Source organism: Chelon labrosus, assembly GCF_963514085.1.
Source record: "Chelon labrosus genome assembly, chromosome: 23".
Classification (NCBI taxonomy): domain Eukaryota; kingdom Metazoa; phylum Chordata; class Actinopteri; order Mugiliformes; family Mugilidae; genus Chelon; species Chelon labrosus.
This window is the reverse complement of record NC_140356.1, coordinates 12280914-12300464: the sequence shown is the minus strand read 5'-3', so window position 1 is coordinate 12300464 and position 19551 is coordinate 12280914. Positions and strand designations below refer to the sequence as shown.

The window sequence follows — 19551 nt, the reverse complement described above, 5'->3', positions numbered from 1 at the left end:
AATTACCTTTCAAAGCATGTCTTTAAGTTCAGGTAACTGTGATGACAAACTTGCCTGGGATTTTGCCTGTTTATGCAACTGGCTCAGATACATGTCGTGTGTGGGTGTGAATCATAGCTGTGTGTCCTGTCTTGGTTTGGATATGAAAGTAATTTAATTATTCCGTCCCATTTTTGTTTGTACATTCCTCTGACCGCATTGACTGAAGCCATGGTTTGTACCAATTAAAATAAACTGTCCACACGGTTTTTGTACTCCATTAGCTGTCAGTTGTCTTTTGTTCTAGTCTATTTGTGCATAAATAAAGATACTAACAATAACGGTTTAATACAGGAAAATATGTAAGGGAATTTTGACTGCTAACACCCTCAATTTTTCCATAAAATAATATTATAAATGATATGCATAAAATAATTGGTAGTTGCAATCTTCCTGATTTAATTTGGGGGATATTTTGATGACTAATAGTAACACTGGACAAAAGAACGTCATGGGAACAGCCTTTGACAACCTGCTAAGGTTCTCCTCTAACACAGAGGAAATCCTTAAAAAGTGCCATCAGAGACAATATCTACTCAGGAAGCTGAAGTCATTTGGGATTAACAAAGACATTCTCACCACATTCTACTATGCTTTTATTGAAAATGTAATAACCTTCTCTTTCACTAGCTGGTTCCACTCCATTACCCTGCAAAACAGAAACCGCCTGTTGAGTGTGGTTAAGGTCTGCTCAAAAATCATTGAGCAGCCCGTCCGAACTCTCACTGCCCTATGTGACCAACAGATCGTAAAGGCAGCACGCAGGATTATGCAGGACCCCTCTCACATCCTGTTTTCTGAGTTCGAGAGGCTCCCCTCAGGACGCAGACTCCGCTGTCCGCCTTGCCGGACACAGAGGAGGAAGGCAACCTTCATCCCGAGGGCTGTCCAGCTTTTGAATGACAACAGACTCATGAACATATGATTTTAACTGCCTCTTATGCACCTTGTTTTAATTGAAGCACTAAGGAAGCACTTTAAGAACTCTTAGAACTTTTTAGAACCACTACTATGCGATGAATGACGATATGTGGTATGCAGTGTATGATTGTGCAGTGTGCCTGTGGAATATGTGCTGGTTGATTGTACAGTATGCGTGCTGCTTTTGTTGTTGACTGTGTCTCTTGTCCCTTGTTTGAATAAGCTACTACAATGCGCCTTTTTAAATTGCCCCTTGGGGACAAATAAAGTGCTTTGAATTGAATTGAATTGAATTTAATATTATTCTGTAAAGATTTTAAGTGAACACTTGTTACCAGATACAGTGTGACTCCTTCATTTAAAATTAGGAACGTCAGCACTGTACCAGCAATGTTTTATTTAGTTATAAGACTGCAGGAGAATATAAATAACAAATGACTCAACTGAAAACTTGAGAAATGTCGAGCACAGCTTTCTCAAGGCCTTCCAAGTAATTATAGTGCAGAAGAAAAGAAAAAGAAAAAAAGAGAGAAATATGTAAACTCAAAATGATAAGAAACTGCTAAATAAATATAAGTTTTGTTTTATTATTAATTTTTTTAACTTACAAGCTAAGAAAATATGATTAAGCCTAAAGTAACTTATACACAACTCCAAAAACACGTTTCTTGGCAAAACAATGTTCTTTCTTCTTTGTGTTTATGGGGGGGGGGGGGGGGGGCAGTTTTGAGGGTGTATATTGCCCCCTACTGTATCGGAGTGTGTAGATTATATTATTGCATTAAATCCTCTCCCTACAAATTAATCTACTAGGAGAAGATTTATAATTAGAATACTAATAATAATAATATTTCCTGCAGTTGATAAACTGCAGACCGTCCTCTAATTACAATGTCCTGTGTTCATCAGTGTGTTTTTATGGTTTAGTGAAGCCGGGGTTGCAGTGACTAAAGGCGGCCAAAAGGGGCGCCAGTTCCCCCCCGCTCTCTTCATTGTTTGTGCTTTACAGCAGCTCTGCACCGCCAGGCGGGGACTGGAGAGCTACGGGTCAGAGGAAAATGGCGGACGGTGTGGATCACATCGACATCTACGCCGACGTAGAGGAGGAATTCAACCAGGTACTAAATGCGCATTCAGCACACTTCGACCAATGCCACCATTCTTGCGTGTACCCGTGTAATAGTTTCTGTTGTTTTTTTTTATTGGTGAATTACATTCTGTGGCGGATAAACGAGGTCCTCTTGCACACAGGCCCCCTTTCACCATGCTGCAAAGCCTGCAGCCTCGGCTATCATTTTATTTTTTCGCAGTGTTGCATTTGTGTTGCTGGTGAAATTTAACTCATTCTTAACGTGGTAATGCATGTGCGCTGTGCACATATCTATTTGTGTTTGTTTCTGTGAGTAAAGGACAAAAGCAAGTTCATAGAGTAGCGCAGCCCCAGGCCTCGGCACGGCCTTCTGTGGCGGGCTAACACACCAAACAAATACACTTTCATTAGCTAGCTGTGTGCTAGCTAGCTAGCTTAGCAGCAGCGGAAGCTTTTCAACTACGATGTTTATTCTGTTGATATAAGAAGACTTTAAGTTGAACCGAATTCAACTGAAATATGTTAAGTCTAGAAATGTCTAGAAACGTCAAATGTGTGTATTAGAAATAATGTTTACTTCATGTTTTAACAGTTAATTCTCCACTATTAGCTTCTTGTAGCATCGTCTTCCCTTACCGATGTTTTCTAACTTTACACACGCCCCCTTTGTGTTCAAAAGACAGTCTTGGACAAGTTGTGCGCGCAAATAATTATTTCTGGTTTTGTGGGTTATATAAATATAAATATATGCGTGGCGTCCTGCAAGCTTTTTACGACACGACTTACAAAGCGTGTGTTATGTTGTTTTTTGTCACGTTTTATCCCGCTGCTTATGCTTAAGAGATAGGGAAATCGAAACAGCAAGTTTTTCGTGAACAATTTTTAAATAATACTTAATAATACTACCACATTTTTGTAAATCACTAGAGCCAAAGCTGTGACTATTCTAGTTTAGTTAGTTAATGGTTATCTGAATATTTTATTTGTTCCTAAGTCCACCCATGTAATACTATAAATACTTCTACACCGTGTCTCTTATGTCTCCACTAACCAGTTATGCAAGTATTTAATTATCTTGCATAGGCATATTTGCCTTTATTTTAGGATAGTGCACAAAAAATAAGTAACTTAATCTAGGTGTATTTAGATTGCACTTGCATTGAATCAGGGTACTCAGTTTTGTGAGTCTTTTAACTCTTTGGTCAGGTACTGCTAAGTTTATTATTAAAGTTCTGTCTGTTCAGCTGTGTCAATATTAAGCTGTCACATGCCGCTTGCACAAATAAACACGATTCAGATCTCACGTCTGCAAGCGCGTGCAGAGAATATCGATGTCTTTGAACCGCTCACTGCACATTATGTGTTTGACTGAACTGTTTTTGTCTTCTTAAAATAGGAAGCTGATTACCCGGTTCATGAGCAGATCGACCTGTACGATGACGTAATATCCCCATCAGCCAACAATGGCGATGCTCCAGAAGACCGCGAATACCTGGACGCACTGCCTGCACCTGGTGGCACAGAGGGAGGGAAGAGTGCCCCACCCAACGTGGTGTACACCTACACGGGGAAAAGGATTGCCTTGTACATAGGAAACCTTACATGGGTGGGTGTCGGAGTCCTTGAAATTGTGTTTTGCTGTTTCAAACTGAGACGCACAAATGTTTATGCACATCAGTACTCATACGCTGTTATCATATCTGCAGTGGACAACAGATGAGGACTTGACAGAAGCCATTCGGTCAATAGGCATCACAGATGTGCTGGAGATCAAGTTCTTTGAAAACAGAGCCAATGGCCAGTCAAAAGGGTGAGTTCTTTATCATGTGTGCACGACATGAAAACACTAATGTGAAATTTGTCCACACAGATCTAAATGTGTGTGTCCTCTGTCGGTTCTCGCAGGTTTGCTCTGGTGTGTGTTGGCTCAGAGGCATCATCCAGAAAGTTAATGGAGCTATTGTCAAAGAGAGAGCTCCATGGTCAAAATCCCATCGTCACACCATGCAATAAACAGTCTCTCAGCCAGTTTGAGATGCAGTCACGCAAAAGTAAGCATTACATGGAACGTTTGGCATGGAGGGTTAATTTAACCAGAACACTGAGTTCAGTGCTGGTTACAGTAAAATCATGTTAAAGACTTAGACACAATAGATTATATTCATACATAAACTTCGCTTCTGTATGTACACCACTGTAATCATTTATGTCATATTAAGGGGGAACGTGGGTTTTGTTGTGTCATTGGTTTCACAGGCACGCAGTCGGGCCAAATGTCCGGGGAAGGCAAAGCTGGCCCACCTGGTGCCGGCCCACGTGGTGGTTTCCCTATGGGTCGAGGCAGAGGAAGGTTCCCTGGACCACCTGGACCCGGAGGAGACCGCTTCCCCGGTCCTGTAGGACCTGGAGGCCCGCCACCGCACTTCCCTGGTTAGTTTGGTAACAAGTATTGGTTGTGGTTGCCACTAAGAGAATGGGGGGAAAGTCCCTGTCAGTTCAGTGCAGAAACTAGTGAGAAAGGAGAATTTGTTCTCTAGCATGCCAGATATTTAACAAATAGTAGCTGCATTTTTAGGGTATATTCATAGATGGATTGATTGGGAAAACATACACCTTGTTAATCGCAATGCTAGCTTGTTATAATGTGTAGTCTTTAATGCGTATGCATATTTTATTGCTGGCAGCAGTCATACTCTGAACTTGAACTTTATCCGCCAGTGGTAGTTGTCTTTTCCAGACATTTCATCCATATTAACAACACAACAGTGCAACACATAGAAGTTATCATCATAGTCAGACAAGTGCTTTCAAGAAGTATAACTAATTCTGCCTTCTGTCTGGCAGTGTTGTTAGCACAGTCCACTTGTTGTTGCTACTACTCACACAAGCATGAAACCAAAGCTAGTCTGTAGTTGTGTGCGTTTGTATAGAGCATTTAAATCTCTCCTTGCAGGGCTGTGTCTTTGCATGTTTCCCTCTCCATCTGTTTTTTCTTTGCCCCGCTTCATCTCCATTTGAACAACTGAATATTCCCAGGCTGCTGTTTTTCTGCTCGCTAAAACTTTCCTTGACAAGCAGTTTGCTCAAAGCTTTACTTGGCAAGCTTCAACCCCCTTACAAATCCTGGATTGGCTGCCTTAAACGAGCAGTAGGAGAGGATGGAGCTCTCTCTAGCTTTTCTCCTTTTTCCATGTGTTGCCCTCCATCTCACCTTTTTTCACGTCTGTTCTTTCGCTTAGTGGCTAATGCCCCACGTTGCTGGGCTGCGACAGGCCTTCAGTTAGCAGGCAGAAGAAGTATATGAAGGGAAGAGTTGTGATTGGTTTGCTTTCTTCCCCATCAGGCTCGGGGATGGGACCAGAACTGGTTAGGCACCAAGATGGCCCTCTGATGGATATGAATTTCAGTCCCTTCCCGCCGGGGGGCAGGAACGGGAGCTGGCGTGGCAGAGGTGAAAAACCTCGACTGATTTGATCGGATGCCTTTTATCTTGAGGATTAGCTGTTCCATCCAGGAACTGTCAGGTTTACTTCCCCAAAGACGGACAAATTCATCTGTAAACTCCAGACAGATTCCAACAAATATTGTTGTTCCTTAACTGGTCTCTTGTGAATTGACCAGTCTTGGAATAGTCCATTTGTCAACTACAGTATAAATGGTATTTCATATACTCTTATGGCCACAAGGAGTACTGGATAAAACACAACGTCCTTAGTTTAAAAAAAAAAATGCCTGCTTGAACCAAGTTGCTCTAAGTGTGTCTCCTCATCTGTTTCTGTTGCCTTCTGATTTAATTTTCAGCATTGTGTTGTCCTTTTTCATTTGGTCTCCCCTGCAGCAAAGGCTTCCTCTTATCTGTGTGTCTCGTTGTCTGTGTCTGTCACAGTCAGTACCTAAAGGTGCCGATGTGTGGGGGAATACATGGAAAATACAGGCTGCCTCAAGAGATTTAAATTAGAGCTTGATTTATAAATCGGCCAAACAAATATGTGTTTTATCTTTTAAATCTGCAAATTACATTTTCATGTAAAAGAACTTGGATTTTACCAGCACCCTTGTATGTACTTCTTTTCTCCCTTGTGCTCTTTTATTTAGGTGGAATGCAGGGTCCTCCTCGTCCCCCTCCTGGTCCACCTGGTCCCCCTGGCCCTCCAGGGCCTCCACCTCCAGGCCAGGGCCTCCCCCCTCCACTGGCTGGTCCCCCAAATCGTGGCGACAGACCTCCTCCTCCTGTTCTCTTTGGTCAGTTTGGCCAGCCACCCATGGGTCCCCTGCCCCCAGGTCCCCCTCCTCCAGGTTACGGCCCTCCCCCTGGTCCTCCACCCCCTCAGCAGGGCCCACCACCCCCAGGACCCTTCCCTCCTCGTCCCCCAGGCCCCATTGGCCCCCCAATGGCTTTGGCTCCACCTCCACACATGCCAGGTCCCCCACCAGGTGGCCCACCACCTGCTCCTCATGTGAACCCCGCCTTCTTCCCCCCACCTGGCAACAACAGCATGGCCCCCAACGACAGCCGAGGCCCCCCAGGACCAAACGACCCATACGGACGGCCGCCACCATATGAGAGAGGAGACTACGGCCCTGGAGGCCGGTAAGAATAGTTGGTTGCCACTGATTTGTACATGGCTGCATCTTTATTTAGTTGCATTGGTTGTGTTGATACATCTGAAATATAATATGTTCCTACGATGCTGCGGTGTGACTTTTAAGGGAGATGGAGGCATCACGGACTCCTCTGAGCGAGGCAGAGTTTGAGGAGATCATGAACAGGAACAGAGCTATCTCCTCCAGCGCCATATCTAGGGCCGTATCAGACGCCAGTGCAGGTAACGCAAACAATGGTAAATTTAAAATGCAGGACAAAAATTAAGATCCTTAAGGTAAATCTGAGTTCATGCAACTTGGTGTTCTCTTTCTTTAGCCGATTATGGCAGCGCTATAGAGACTTTGGTGACAGCCATCAGTCTGATCAAGCAGTCCAAAGTGTCGGCAGATGACCGCTGTAAGGTCCTCATCAGCTCTCTGCAAGACTGTCTGCACGGTATAGAGTCAAAAAGCTACGGCTCAGCCTCCAGGTAAGGCCTTTAAATACGGCACTGAATACATCTGTTTATAAGCTGAAATAAAAAGACCTTTAAGATTTTGTATTCGAAACAGAAACAGTAGATTAATCGTGCTTCTTGGTTTCCTTCAGGCGAGAACGTTCAAGGGAACGTGACCACAGCCGCTCTAGGGAAAAGAGCCGGCGACACAAGTCCCGTAGTCGTGACAGGCATGAGGACTATTACCGAGAACGCAGTCGGGAACGGGACCGCCATCGTGAGAGGGATCGGGACCGAGACCGGGAAAGAGAGAGGGAGAGGGAATACCGACACCGCTAGATGTGAGGTGGGTACAACTTTTGTGTTTTGTCAATATATACGTATATTTGTCTTACTGGATTGAGCAAGACTCCATAACCTGGAAGAAGAAGAAAACGGCGGTGCTGAGATTTAAAAAGTCTTCTCTGATTGCTCCCCACCTCTCTTTTTAATTGTAAATGGCTAATGTTAGCTCTCAAACCCAAGATTTAAAGTTTCCTCTTCTGATAAGTCGATGTCAGATCAACAAATAACTAATTATTGGAGGTGGTAAGCAAAGAGAAAGCTTTTAAATCTCAGTCCTTTGGTTTCAGGTAAGTGTAAGGTAAGTCAGCTTTCCCTCATATTTTGTAACTGGTCATCACAGTTGGTATTGTGTATATTGTCTAAGAAAATGTATGTAACTCACAATGTATTCACTATGTTGCTCAGTACGATGGGGTTTGTATGAGTTGTATCTGCGCTGTAGTTTTGTCAAAATCAGAAAATAATGACAGTCACTGGAAATTGACTTTTTGGTCTGCAGGCTACTGATGCTGATAAATTACAAAGTTCATTTAAAATGTGTATATATACATGAATGAATGCATGAATTGCCTGTATTTTGCACCCGAGTACTAAATGAAAGTAACACAAAGCCTGTCTGGACATTCAGATAATCTAGATTATCTGTCTAAAGCTTGTAAAAGTGGCTTTTCTCATAATTTTGGATTTTACCAGCAGCTATGGCCCATGGACCAAATGGTTAAACATATTTTCTGTCTTGAAATTTGAGATTCGGTATCAAAAATGCAGTTTGCATCTTATTGTGACTGTGCCAGTGCTTTTAGCACTCCTTCGTTTATTGGTAGTTTTTTACAGTATTTAGTACAAAGTCTTCATTTTATGGTCATATGGTCAGAAAAAAATAATACTGTTCAGCTTGTCAGTAGTACACCAATCTTCACTTTGTAAATGTTCCATTCATAGTAATGTTGTAAACATATTATCGTTTTAGTTTATTAGTTGAATATATTGTATATCATTGTCATGTCAGCTAAGAGATGGTCAACGTTTAGTGTCAATATCTTTTTTGGACACAACAAATTCTATAATGTGACTGTGCCATATTTAATTGTGAGTAACATCACCTGACATTTTACTTGTGTCAAATTGAATGTTTTTTTTATTGTGTAGTATTGCCCCACTTTTGCACCTCGGCTTAAGATGTTTGAGGTGAAGTGAAAAAAACTGAATAATATTCATGCCTGTGTCCTTTCAATATAATGTTGTGATGCACTTAATGTCACATACGTCATTATTTGAGGCAAAGGTTAAGGGATTGATCAGTGACTTTTGATATAAATGATTTGTAATGTATTCACAATCAGAACTTGTTGGCGTCAAAGTTCAGTGCAAGTTTTTTATTAGCAAGAGTGACGTCAACGTGTTAGAATCAGTTGGCTAAATTGAAGGCTAGGATCAAGAAAAAAATAATAAAAATAAAAATTTTTATGACCTTATTCTGCCCAGTTACCCAAATGTCATTGTGGGGAGTTTTATTGTAGGTCACTTTTGTGTTCACTCGCAGTCATTTTGAAAAAGGCCAATCTCTACTAGAGTATAGCCACTCACTGTGACGGGTGAATTTGGTTACTGCTTGGACATCAGCAGCATTTATGTATTTAAGTAACTGTTTTAACCCACAGTGTTTCCATAACCTCATTTTGTGATTGCAAGAACTTCCTATGCATATCCCTAAAGTTCCTTGCCTTAAGGTCACCCTATGGTTCCTAGACCTATGAATCATAGAGGTACCTTTTTAGAGTGTACTGCCAACAAAGATTCCTGCTTCCCTGCAGTTCAAATCTCATCATTTCATACGTTTTGAATCCGCTTTGGGACGACTACTCGTTTCTTTTGCAGCATCAACTCTGTGACCTCACTTTGGAAAAGCAGTATGTCACAAATTATGATTCCTGTACGTTGCATTATTCGTAGAGTCCTATTGATTGCAGACATGGTCACGAACAAGATCCATTTTACTACATAATAGAAAAAAAAAAGAAGTATTTTCTTGATCCTAGCTTTCTATGTGGATCATGGGAAATATTCTAATGTTACTGCGAGAGAATACAAAAATATTGCTAAAAAGACCTCCCATCATTACTCCTACAGGGCTTTGCATTTTCAGAAAGTCATAGTTGTATGTGTGAGCACTTGTAAACTATTGAAGATGTGTAGTAAATGTAATGTTTGCACTTCTTGATATCAGCCCACCACTTTCACATTTTTTGATATGCATGGTCGACACTTTGTATTGCTTAGGCTGAGTTCAAAATGATTAAAAATCCCAAGTGGGCAAGAGATCATGTAAATATCTGAACTTTTGCCCTGTTGCATTATGTGTTTTGCCGACTATTGCAATGTTATGGACGGGTTGTAGATGAATTCATTTGAAATTGTTTGTCGCCAGGCTTGTACATAACTAATATCTGTACAGTTTGTAAAAGGTGCGTTGCTTTCAAATTATATGAGCTAAAGATTTCTTGGCTAATTTAATGAGACTTGATGGTGCTAGTCTGTTATTCCCAGTGTTGAGGTTTCACAAATTATTTTGTAATCTGTGTAGGAAGATGGCCTTTTTCCATTGCGTCACTGGCGTGTTGAACAGCATGCTTACTTCTAGCTGCAGCTGAAATAGTGTTTGAACGATTTTGTGTCCTTCTGATGACTTTTACTGCAAAAGAAGAATGAGATGTGAGTCTAATAGGTTACATGGACACTTCAGCATCTCTATACAGTTGCACCGTACCCCAGTTCATATTTCTTGTCATTTTAAATGACCGTTGCTCAATCTAGACATGTTAATGTGTTTGAACTCAAACGGCAGCAGTGTTACACTGGACATAAACTTTTTTTTTTTCATGTCAAGTGTCTGGAAAATATTAATTGGGGTGGTTAAACGTTCTGAGTTGCTGAACTTTGAAATCAGATAAAACAGAAATCAAAAGCATGTTAATTTAGTAGGTATTTTGGTGAAAGTTGTTTTTAGCGGTGGGTGCTAGCCGAGTTGATTCAATCTGTTCCAAGTTTTCCCTGCAAAGTAAAACTTTGTGTCCACCGGGAACCTCTTAACAAAAGAATATATAGTATTAAATAAAACTAGACATTTTTATTATACTCTTTTATATAACGTTTGTGGGATTTCATAATGCCAACAAATAAAAGTGGCAACAGTGGAGACTGCAGCCTACTCTACCATATCTTTCAAACATAAGTTTGGAGGTCCCCCGTGGGCACAAGGCCTAATGATCGTTGGTAATGTATAGATGTAAAATGCATTTGAGTACATTTTCACAAAAGTGTTTCTTACACTATAAAGATCAAAAGGAAGTGGGCAAAATGTACATGTCCAAATATGTCCATTTTCTATCACTCCATGCCTTTGCAACTAATCTATCAGAGATTGTTAATCTGGAGAAATGAGTGGTTGTGTGGCTATTTGTTGTGTCCAGATATGCTAAACTCTGTCTTACTTGTTCATATTGCCATGCGAGAGGGTAGTCTTTGTACCAGGCTGAAACTACTTTCATGCCATCTCTTCAGTCTGTAGGTGTTTGTGTTTGGTATCAAAGCCCCAAGGTCCCCTTTTAAAAAGAAGCTATTGGTTCTTGCCAAACCAGGGTCAATCTGTAACTCATTTACGGGTTAATAATAAACAGTCATGTGCATTTAGGCAACAGGGTGCAAGTAAAATATGTAAGAGAGCGTAGCTTTAACACCATAATTTAGATTTCTATTTCAGTAACTGTACTTTTTAAAGAAAAGAAAGAAGAGACTGTATGAAGAGCAAGTTTCTATATTTATATTTATTCTATAATATAGTTTCTATATTTTATTTTATTTTATTTTAGGCGTAACAACACCAAAGCAAATTCCTTGTATGTACGATCATGCTTGGCAATAAAGTCTATTCTGATTCTGATTCTGATTCTGAAGATGTGTACGTGATAACCTTCAGGTCTGAAAGGTAAAGCCAATGTATCTTGAACCTGCATGGGTATACATGGCGACCAGAGGGTGAATCCACTGTCAGTTAGCAAATCTAAAAGAAACTCCACCGTTCTGCCTCTCAGCTCCTCCATCTTTGCAACATATGGTCATTTCTGTCTCCTATAAACAAGTTGGTGACAGCTAAAATGTCAAAGGCATCAAAACGGGAAGTCCACAAACCAAATGACGATGTCATGGTGGTTATATCTGACTTGTAGAGTGTAGGGCGTAGCGCGTAGATAAGACAGAGGACAGGAAGTTTCTGCTTGACCCTGGTTTGGATCTGTGTCATTTCCATGATGAATTACGTTTACTGTGACATATTCTACGCTGCAGTGAACATATTCCATCAAGATGTCAAATGATTAGTCTCATATTTGAAGTGTTATTTGACCACTGATAAAATTACAGCTATGCCAGTAATTTATATTAATAGTGTGAGAAGGAGTACCACTGAGTTTTAATTTATTTGCTGTGTAAAATAGGGTTTTCTAAACTTGTTTTTGTCTGCAGCCATACACTTTGTAAAGCACACCCTTTCTATAGTAGAAACCCAATGAGGTACAGAATAAATTTGAGTCTTTGCATCATGTAAAATCATTGTGCTCATTTGACTTTTTGGCACCATGCAAACCAAAACCACTTTTTATCAAGGCTCGGTAGTTTGAAATGACTTTCTGTATCAGAATTTGTATCATTTCCTCAGAAAAATACATAATTTCTGTTAAATCTAGTAGGAATGTAATCAGGTCTGTGGACCATTGTTGATAGTGTTACTGCCCGTTGCTGCTACCTTTTTAAAATGAGTAGTTTCCTGCACTGTGCATGCGTCTTTTTCTCACATAATGTTTGCTAGGCCCTAAAGTGATGCACTAAGTTACACGTAATGTTTTTCTGTTTCATGTAAAAAAAATCTTGGTGTGGTTTTCAAAACCACTCCACTGGGCAGGTGTCAAAAGTTATCACTTGTGTCCGAGCCTTCCTCTTCGTTAGCTTTGTGTTTAGATCTGTTTCAGCTGTTTTCGTCCTCACTGTGTATTTTACTTGTATGAAAATGAAGCGTTGTTCCTATAGCGTTTATCACGGCAGTTTAGTTATAAAACCTAAAATCTATGATAACCCATTGGTTTTAATAAGAAAACACATTTTTGAAGAGGCTGACAACAAACATTTTAGCATGGATATTAGGATAAAACAGGATTAAAGCTTGTGGATTGATATTAAATATATTATAGACCTCAGAGAGCCAATAAATATGAGAAGGAAAAAAAGTTATCTTCTTGATTTAAGATGTGATTTGTTATGGGCTCTGTTGGATAATGTTATTGTAGGTACATCATGTAATGTCGTTAGATTTCATGGGTAGATTTCATAATTAATGGAAATCCCACAAATCAAATCAAATACTGCAAAGTGCAGGACTAGTTTGCTAGTATAGCTATTTTCCAACATGTCTCTGAATTTGCAAACCATTGTATACAGTTCTGTAACAGAAACCCCCCCCCCCCCCAAAAACAAATTTACATTTCAAGTACGCATATCAATTTTTAATGTATGTCAGATACAGCTACGTGTAACCTGCAAACATCTGTACATTTACATCACATGCACATGACGAGTAAATTGCGTTCATGCATACGCGACTGAACCTCTATATACTGTTGTAGTGTGTGTGTACATACTTATAGATTTCTGGTTAGCTTCTCGGACATTTCCTGTTGAAAGTTGCATGACATTTCTGTGTCTGAGCTAGGGTTGGGGACGATTCACGGTTAAATGGGTGCTTAAGAAGTTCATTTCCAACAATTGCTGCCTCTTGTATGCCTTCTTTTGGGAATTTTCTCCAACGATACACCCTTTGCCAGAAGGAAATGTTCAAAATATATCAAAACTTTAAAACCCAAAGTGACGGTGAATTGACCCCCAGCCCTAGTGCACATTTTGTGTGTAGTTTAGAGGTTTAATTGTGAGCGGGGGGAGTGTTCACTTTTGGGCTGGCTCGAAACCAAACTCCACCCTTCGTTTTGACACCTTTCAGCTAACGAGGATCAAGGATGGATGGAAGGAAAAGGAGGAACGCTTTCAGTGCACCACTCCCTGCCCACCCTGCATGACCGGACAGGATTGCGACCACCCGTCTCTTCCTCCGCCCCCTCCATTTCTCCTCTCCTCTCCACCCATCCTTCTCTGTCTGTTGTCTGCCTGACTAAGAGCAGTGGACGGAAGACCCCTGACCTGTGTGAGGCTATGTTATCCAAACATCTATACTCATCGTAATGTAAAGATGAAAGAAACTTTCCAAACAGCTCTTTTATTTTTATGACGTTTTATTTGACATAAAGAAAAGTATGTGTGTTGCTTTTTTTGCAAAAGAAACAATAAAATGACCTGCACGATCCTCAAAATAGAAGACGCAAACATCACATCCTTATTGTTTTTTTGTTTTTTTTTTTATTTACGCTGTACTGTGTACATTCAGTTTAGAGACCAGTTTTTATAGGGAACATGTTTGATGTGTTCTCCCCTACCTTCCCTCTTACTCTCATTTATGCTTTTCATGGTTGGTATTTGTAAATGTCTCTTTGGCTTTTTGATTAAAATCTAGATGGTGTTGTAATAAAAAATGTTTACTGAGGTAAATGCTGCATTTGGTGAATTCCTCTACATGTTTGGTTCATTTATATTAAATGTATATTTTGAACTCAAAATGTTTTTCACAATGGATTTGCCTACTTTTAGATGACACTTTTATAGCAAGTGGCGGTTGTCCTTTTTTTCTTTGTTTTGTTTGTTTCTCTTTAGTGGATAAACTTTTACAAGGTAAGAAAAATTGGATGGATGTTAACTTTTGCATTGTGCACTGATGGGACAGGAGGACATCATATATATTGACCTTGAAATGTCAGCAGTCTTGTGCATCTTTGGACCACAGGGCGTAAATCTAAAAAAAGGGATGTTCACAAGTGGTTTCTAATGTTTTGTACATGTGTAATCGCACTGAATAATCGCCACCGAAACAGTTCATGACCAAATTGTCTTTGTGCCATGTCTTGTTACTGTGAAAATCATTTAAGATGGAATAACTCGTGTTCATCCAAGCAGACATTTAATCAAATGGAAGTTGTAGTTCCTTATGAAGTGTCACAATTTGTTACGAATTTGAAGGCTTTGTCCTCTGTCACGAAAAAACAAAACGACAAATTGATCTGTAACTTTGTGGAATTGGGAACATGTACTCTAAGCATTTATTATCATATACCAAGTAATGGAAGAAAAAAAAGCTTTAATTCCACCACCCATCATGTTCATGTCTTGCATGTTTGTCAGACAGACTGTGATTGTCAACTTGTTCCACAATTCTAAGTTTGTCATATATAAGACGATGGGTTTCTCAGCAGCACTGACCAAGTTTTATTGTTTTTTTTGTTTGTTTGTTTTTTATTTTTTCAGGCCAAATGTTTCAAATATCAGGCTTAGCTGAAATATGTCTTTGAGACATTAGACCGGATCAGTTTTTTTTAAATTTGAATAAATAAAAATGGAACATTTCTATCAAAGTATGTTGAGGTTTAGCGCCACAGCAGCGTTTGATTGGGTGTCATTTTGCTGAATGTCTGTTTGGAAATTAAGCACTTTTAACAAAAAGCAGATTAACTGCAGACCGCTGCTTGTTTACTTCAACCACAGTAACATTTCATTTAAATCAAAGTCCTTTTCTGTTTTACTGGAGGTCCCTGGTTTCCTTGTCAAGATGATTTCTTTTTTGTTAATCATGTCAATTCAAATCGGTGGCCGTCACTTGAAATATTGAATTTCTGAAAGTATTTGGTGGATATAAAGTCTACGGGACTTCGATTTGTAACCGCATCAAACGTCTTTAAAGGCCTCATGATGCTTTTGAAATGTATATTTGTCAAATATAAAAAATAGTGTTTTATATCCATGAATGTTAATCCCTTTGCCTCCGTAAAAAAACAAAACAAAAAAAAACATGTAAACTCTGTAAAACAGTAAATTTGTAAATTTGGTTTTTGATATTTCAAAGCTGTAGAAAATGTGACCTTTTAAACAGAAGGGGGTTATGCCAGGTCTCTCGAACAAATCCTTAAAATGTGAAGTTTAAACTGTGAATTTTAATTATTTTTTGGCTAAATGGACCGTGTAAAAATCATGCTTCAGTAGATTTACTCCTCTGTGCTGTTACTCCTGTCAGGCCACGGTGCTTTACAGTTTATAAAGAGTCAGAATACCATCCTCTGGTTAAAATTAGTCAGACCTCACTTGCTTTGTGCTAGCTTCTCTCCACAGCACTAAAGGTAAGTGTTTTCAGGTCTTCATTCACAGCAGGCGAAGACACAGGAAGTCGGATTGACTGCTGCACCAAGTGAGAAACTTGACCTTACCAAGTAATATGAAGGTATCTCATTTAATGTGTTTTCAGTATTTGAATTGCGTTCTGTAATATAATGGGTCTGTTTGTTAGTCATTACCAGATGCTCAGCTACTTTTTAATCCTCTGGAAGGCTTCCTAAAAATGTTTTGAAACTTGACGTACCCCAAAATGAGCATATCACAAAGAAAACTTTATTGTGAACTGTTAGCACAGCGATCCAGGTGAACACTGTCTTCTCAGGGATACATTTTTTTTAAAAAAAAGTAGCATTTTAGGGACATTATTTTATTAAATTCTTGCATTGTAACTTGCAGATTGAGGCGTATTCTGTCTTTTTCCCCTCCCATGGGATTGCAAGTAATATTTTCTTGTTAGATGAAAAAGCTGAAAACTGTCATTGGATTAAAAGAATAAAACATTTTTAAAGTAAGTTTTATTTTGTGGTTTTGTTTTCTTTTGTGTATGACTGCTCAGTTAGTCGTCAGGGAAGACAGATGCCATTTCTTTAGAAATTATACTTTAATTGTACGTTTATGTTAGTCCACAAGTGACGGAACATATATTAAAAAAGGCTTAAACTCAATTTGTCAAGAATTGAGAACTTGGGTACAATGGCTTACCTAAAGGTGACTATCATCTGAGTGTGGGTCACTGTATGTATTGTTTTCAGGAATTTTAAAGGAGCGATATTAACGCATCACACTGTTGTAACAGGAGATACGTCTATTATAGTTGAGCTGTAGTTTTCTCAGTATAATCTCTCTTTTTTTTTTTTTTTTTTTTAAATCAAATAAGACGATGCATTTCGATTCGAAATATCGAAGTCGAAAACAAACCGTGGCTGCCTCCGTTCGGCCGGAACCTTTGTGTCCTCCTCCTCCTCCTTTCCTCCCGGACACCTGAACACGTTACGCACGCTACTTCCGGCGGTTGTTTGGCTGTCGGTTCAAAATGAGCTTTCTTGCTGTGTAACGCGTCTTTTTAACGCTTAAATGGCAGGTTTAATAAAATGAAGATACACATGGAGGTAGAGGGACCGTCTTACAGAGCGTACTAAAGGATTTATTTCTCTGTTGTTGCTGTACTATGTTTAAAAAGATGACAGAATTTGGTCCAGATTCCGGGGGTCGCGTTAAGGTAACGTAACGTTGAAGTAGTTTTTGTGTTTATAATCTAAACAGTGAATTTCAAAACGGTTAAATGGCTAATTAAAAAAATTTGGTAACGTAGATTTACTTTACCAGGCCAAAAAAAACTAATTTACCTCAGTTATTTTTCTTGTGTATTGATATCGTTTTGATAGCATATATTTAATCTTTCACCCTCTGTGTATTTCCTTTGTTAACTCTAGGGAGTTACTATTGTGAAGCCTATTGTGTTTGGAAATGTTGCCCGCTACTTTGGGAAGAAGAGAGAAGAGGATGGACACACACATCAGTGGTCCGTCTATGTGAAGCCTTACAGGAACGAGGTAAGACACCATAGCCAGATCTGCCAGATGCTGTCATTTACCAGGAATGTGTGTGTGTATGTACTTTGCCACAAACTGAATGTGTAATTACATTATCATTGCTATCCCAGGATATGTCAGCTTATGTGAAGAAGATCCAGTTCAAGCTACACGAGAGCTATGGTAACCCGCTGAGAGGTGAGTTTACAGTTAAAGTATGGGATAAGGAACTGTGTATCTGCAAATAAAACATTACAAAACATTCAGCCTGTCTAACTCACTGTTTCCCTTCCTTGCAGTGGTTACTAAGCCTCCATATGAGATCACAGAGACTGGCTGGGGAGAGTTTGAGATCATCATCAAGATCTTCTTCATTGATCCCAATGAGAGACCTGTAAGAGCTGCACCTGTAGACAAAATAAATATGTCCCAGCTCTCACATTTAGTTCTACAAACACACGTTATGTCCTAATCTTATAGTATGCAATGTGGGATGTTTTAAGAAAATTATTCAACTGACTTTTATTTGCTTTATGTAATATTCAGCACAGGCTAAAACCTAAGTAGCAAATGGGAATCAGAGTATTTGAACTTCTCTGTTTTGTTTGCTGGTATTGATTTGTACTTTTCCGTGTTTCTTAGGTGACTCTGTACCATCTGTTGAAGCTGTTCCAGTCTGATTCCAGTGCCATGCCCAAGAAGACCGTTGTCTCTGAATTCTATGATGAAATGGTACAGTTGTTTTAATGCTGTAGCAGCGTAAAGCCACAGTTGCATCTGTTTGTGTGGATGGTAAAACATACGATAAATAACCATGTTCACATTGGTATCTTAGTACTTAGTTTTTACACATGGATTCGCCATGGCCACACTGCCACATTATTTTTGTGATAGAAGCTGTGTGTAATGGCAAAAGCAACAACCCTGACTGCTTTGTTTTCCGTCTGACTTTCAGATCTTTCAGGATCCTACAGCAATGATGCAGCAGCTACTGACCACATCAAGACAGCTCACTCTAGGAGCATACAAGCATGAGACAGAGTGTAAGTACTCACATGTTGACTATGAAACAACAACACAAAGTTTTTGACCCCTGTGCTATCGCACCACATATGCAGTGTGTGCTAATTTACATAAAACCATTCGCACCATTTGAGTCACTGTTGTCTCACTTAACTGTTGTTTGTGTCTGCAGTCGGCGAGCTGGAGCAAAGGACCAAGGAGAAAATGGAATCCGCAAAGAAGAGAACCAGCCAGGAGATCACAGAGCTGAAAGACAAATTAAAAGCCAGCAGAGAAAACATCAACCATCTGAAAGCAGAGATCAGGAAACTGGAGGAGGATGGAGACCATAAAGAACACTGAAACATCTCCTGCCCGAATCTCTGATTCAAAAACAATCTTTGTCATTTGCGTTAAATTTTTGTTTATCGGTGTTGCATACTCAGAGTTGGCTTAAATGTGTAAGATTAAGTCAATGAAAATACATTTTTCATTATAGTCTCCAAGACTGAGCAGCCAAATCAAGGATTTTACTATTGGTTCTTTACATGTGTTATTTTGGTCATTCTGCCCAAAAATTGCTGAACCAGATGGCTGTAGGGTACAGCAAATGTATTTTATTCAGATTTGTCTGTGCAACCTGACTCCACCTTTAACCTTTAATATAAGGTTATCTGCTCTGTTTGTACTGCAAAGTACATTTCTGTTCGGAAACAAGAAACTCTAGTATTCACACCTCCCTTACCCCACTGTTCTTTCTTTCTTTTTTTAAGTGATGTTCCATTTTTATATAAAGTTACTGTGTTTACAGCATTACTTGTGTACGTGTTTTTTTTATGGTGTTAACAGTAATAAAGGCTGATTCATAAAACATATTTGGGGGGGGGTCACCCACTTCTCAGTCAACTTGTGCCTTTTTCAGGGTAACAAGGCATGTAATTAAACTGCTCATAGTTTCACAACCTTTCAGACTTTAGTTTTGTTAGCGAATGCAACTAATGTAATATTATCAATATTTATATTAGCTGATAAATGGTTGCTGCATAGATTGGGGCACATGGGTAAAAATGCACTTTATAATATGATATGTTAGCTGAGCCTGGGAGTTAACAGATAACATGGACTCTATGCAGTATACAATACTTGATAAATTTAATACTATCTGAGATAATTAAAAAAAAAAAAAACACTAAATCACCATCTATGAATAGAGCAGCTCCAAAATATATTTACAAAGCCACTTTGAAATAATTTATGCCCT

At 39.4% G+C, this 19551-nt stretch overlaps 2 protein-coding genes across 3 annotated transcripts; both read left to right on the top strand.

The window, feature by feature from the left end:
- Positions 1-1975: 1975 nt before the first annotated feature.
- Positions 1976-16177, top strand: cpsf6 (cleavage and polyadenylation specific factor 6). Of its 2 annotated transcripts, XM_084573077.1 has the most exons (11): positions 1976-2078; positions 3447-3656; positions 3757-3860; positions 3956-4101; positions 4307-4480; positions 5394-5501; positions 6146-6641; positions 6761-6876; positions 6972-7125; positions 7245-7438; positions 13484-16177. In XM_084573077.1, exons 1-10 carry the CDS (start codon positions 2019-2021, stop codon positions 7429-7431), a joined length of 1755 nt encoding a protein of 584 aa, XP_084429203.1. In that variant the 5' UTR covers positions 1976-2018; the 3' UTR covers positions 7432-7438; positions 13484-16177. The 2 variants fall into 2 exon arrangements, with proteins under 2 accessions (XP_084429203.1, XP_084429204.1); XM_084573078.1 differs by lacking the exon at positions 5394-5501.
- Positions 16178-16769: 592 nt separating this feature from the next.
- On the top strand, positions 16770-19097 carry yeats4 (YEATS domain containing 4). Its single transcript, XM_084573079.1, has 7 exons — positions 16770-16975; positions 17190-17309; positions 17420-17486; positions 17588-17682; positions 17931-18020; positions 18244-18331; positions 18484-19097. Exons 1-7 carry the CDS (start codon positions 16925-16927, stop codon positions 18651-18653), a joined length of 681 nt encoding a protein of 226 aa, XP_084429205.1. The 5' UTR covers positions 16770-16924; the 3' UTR covers positions 18654-19097.
- Positions 19098-19551: the final 454 nt, after the last annotated feature.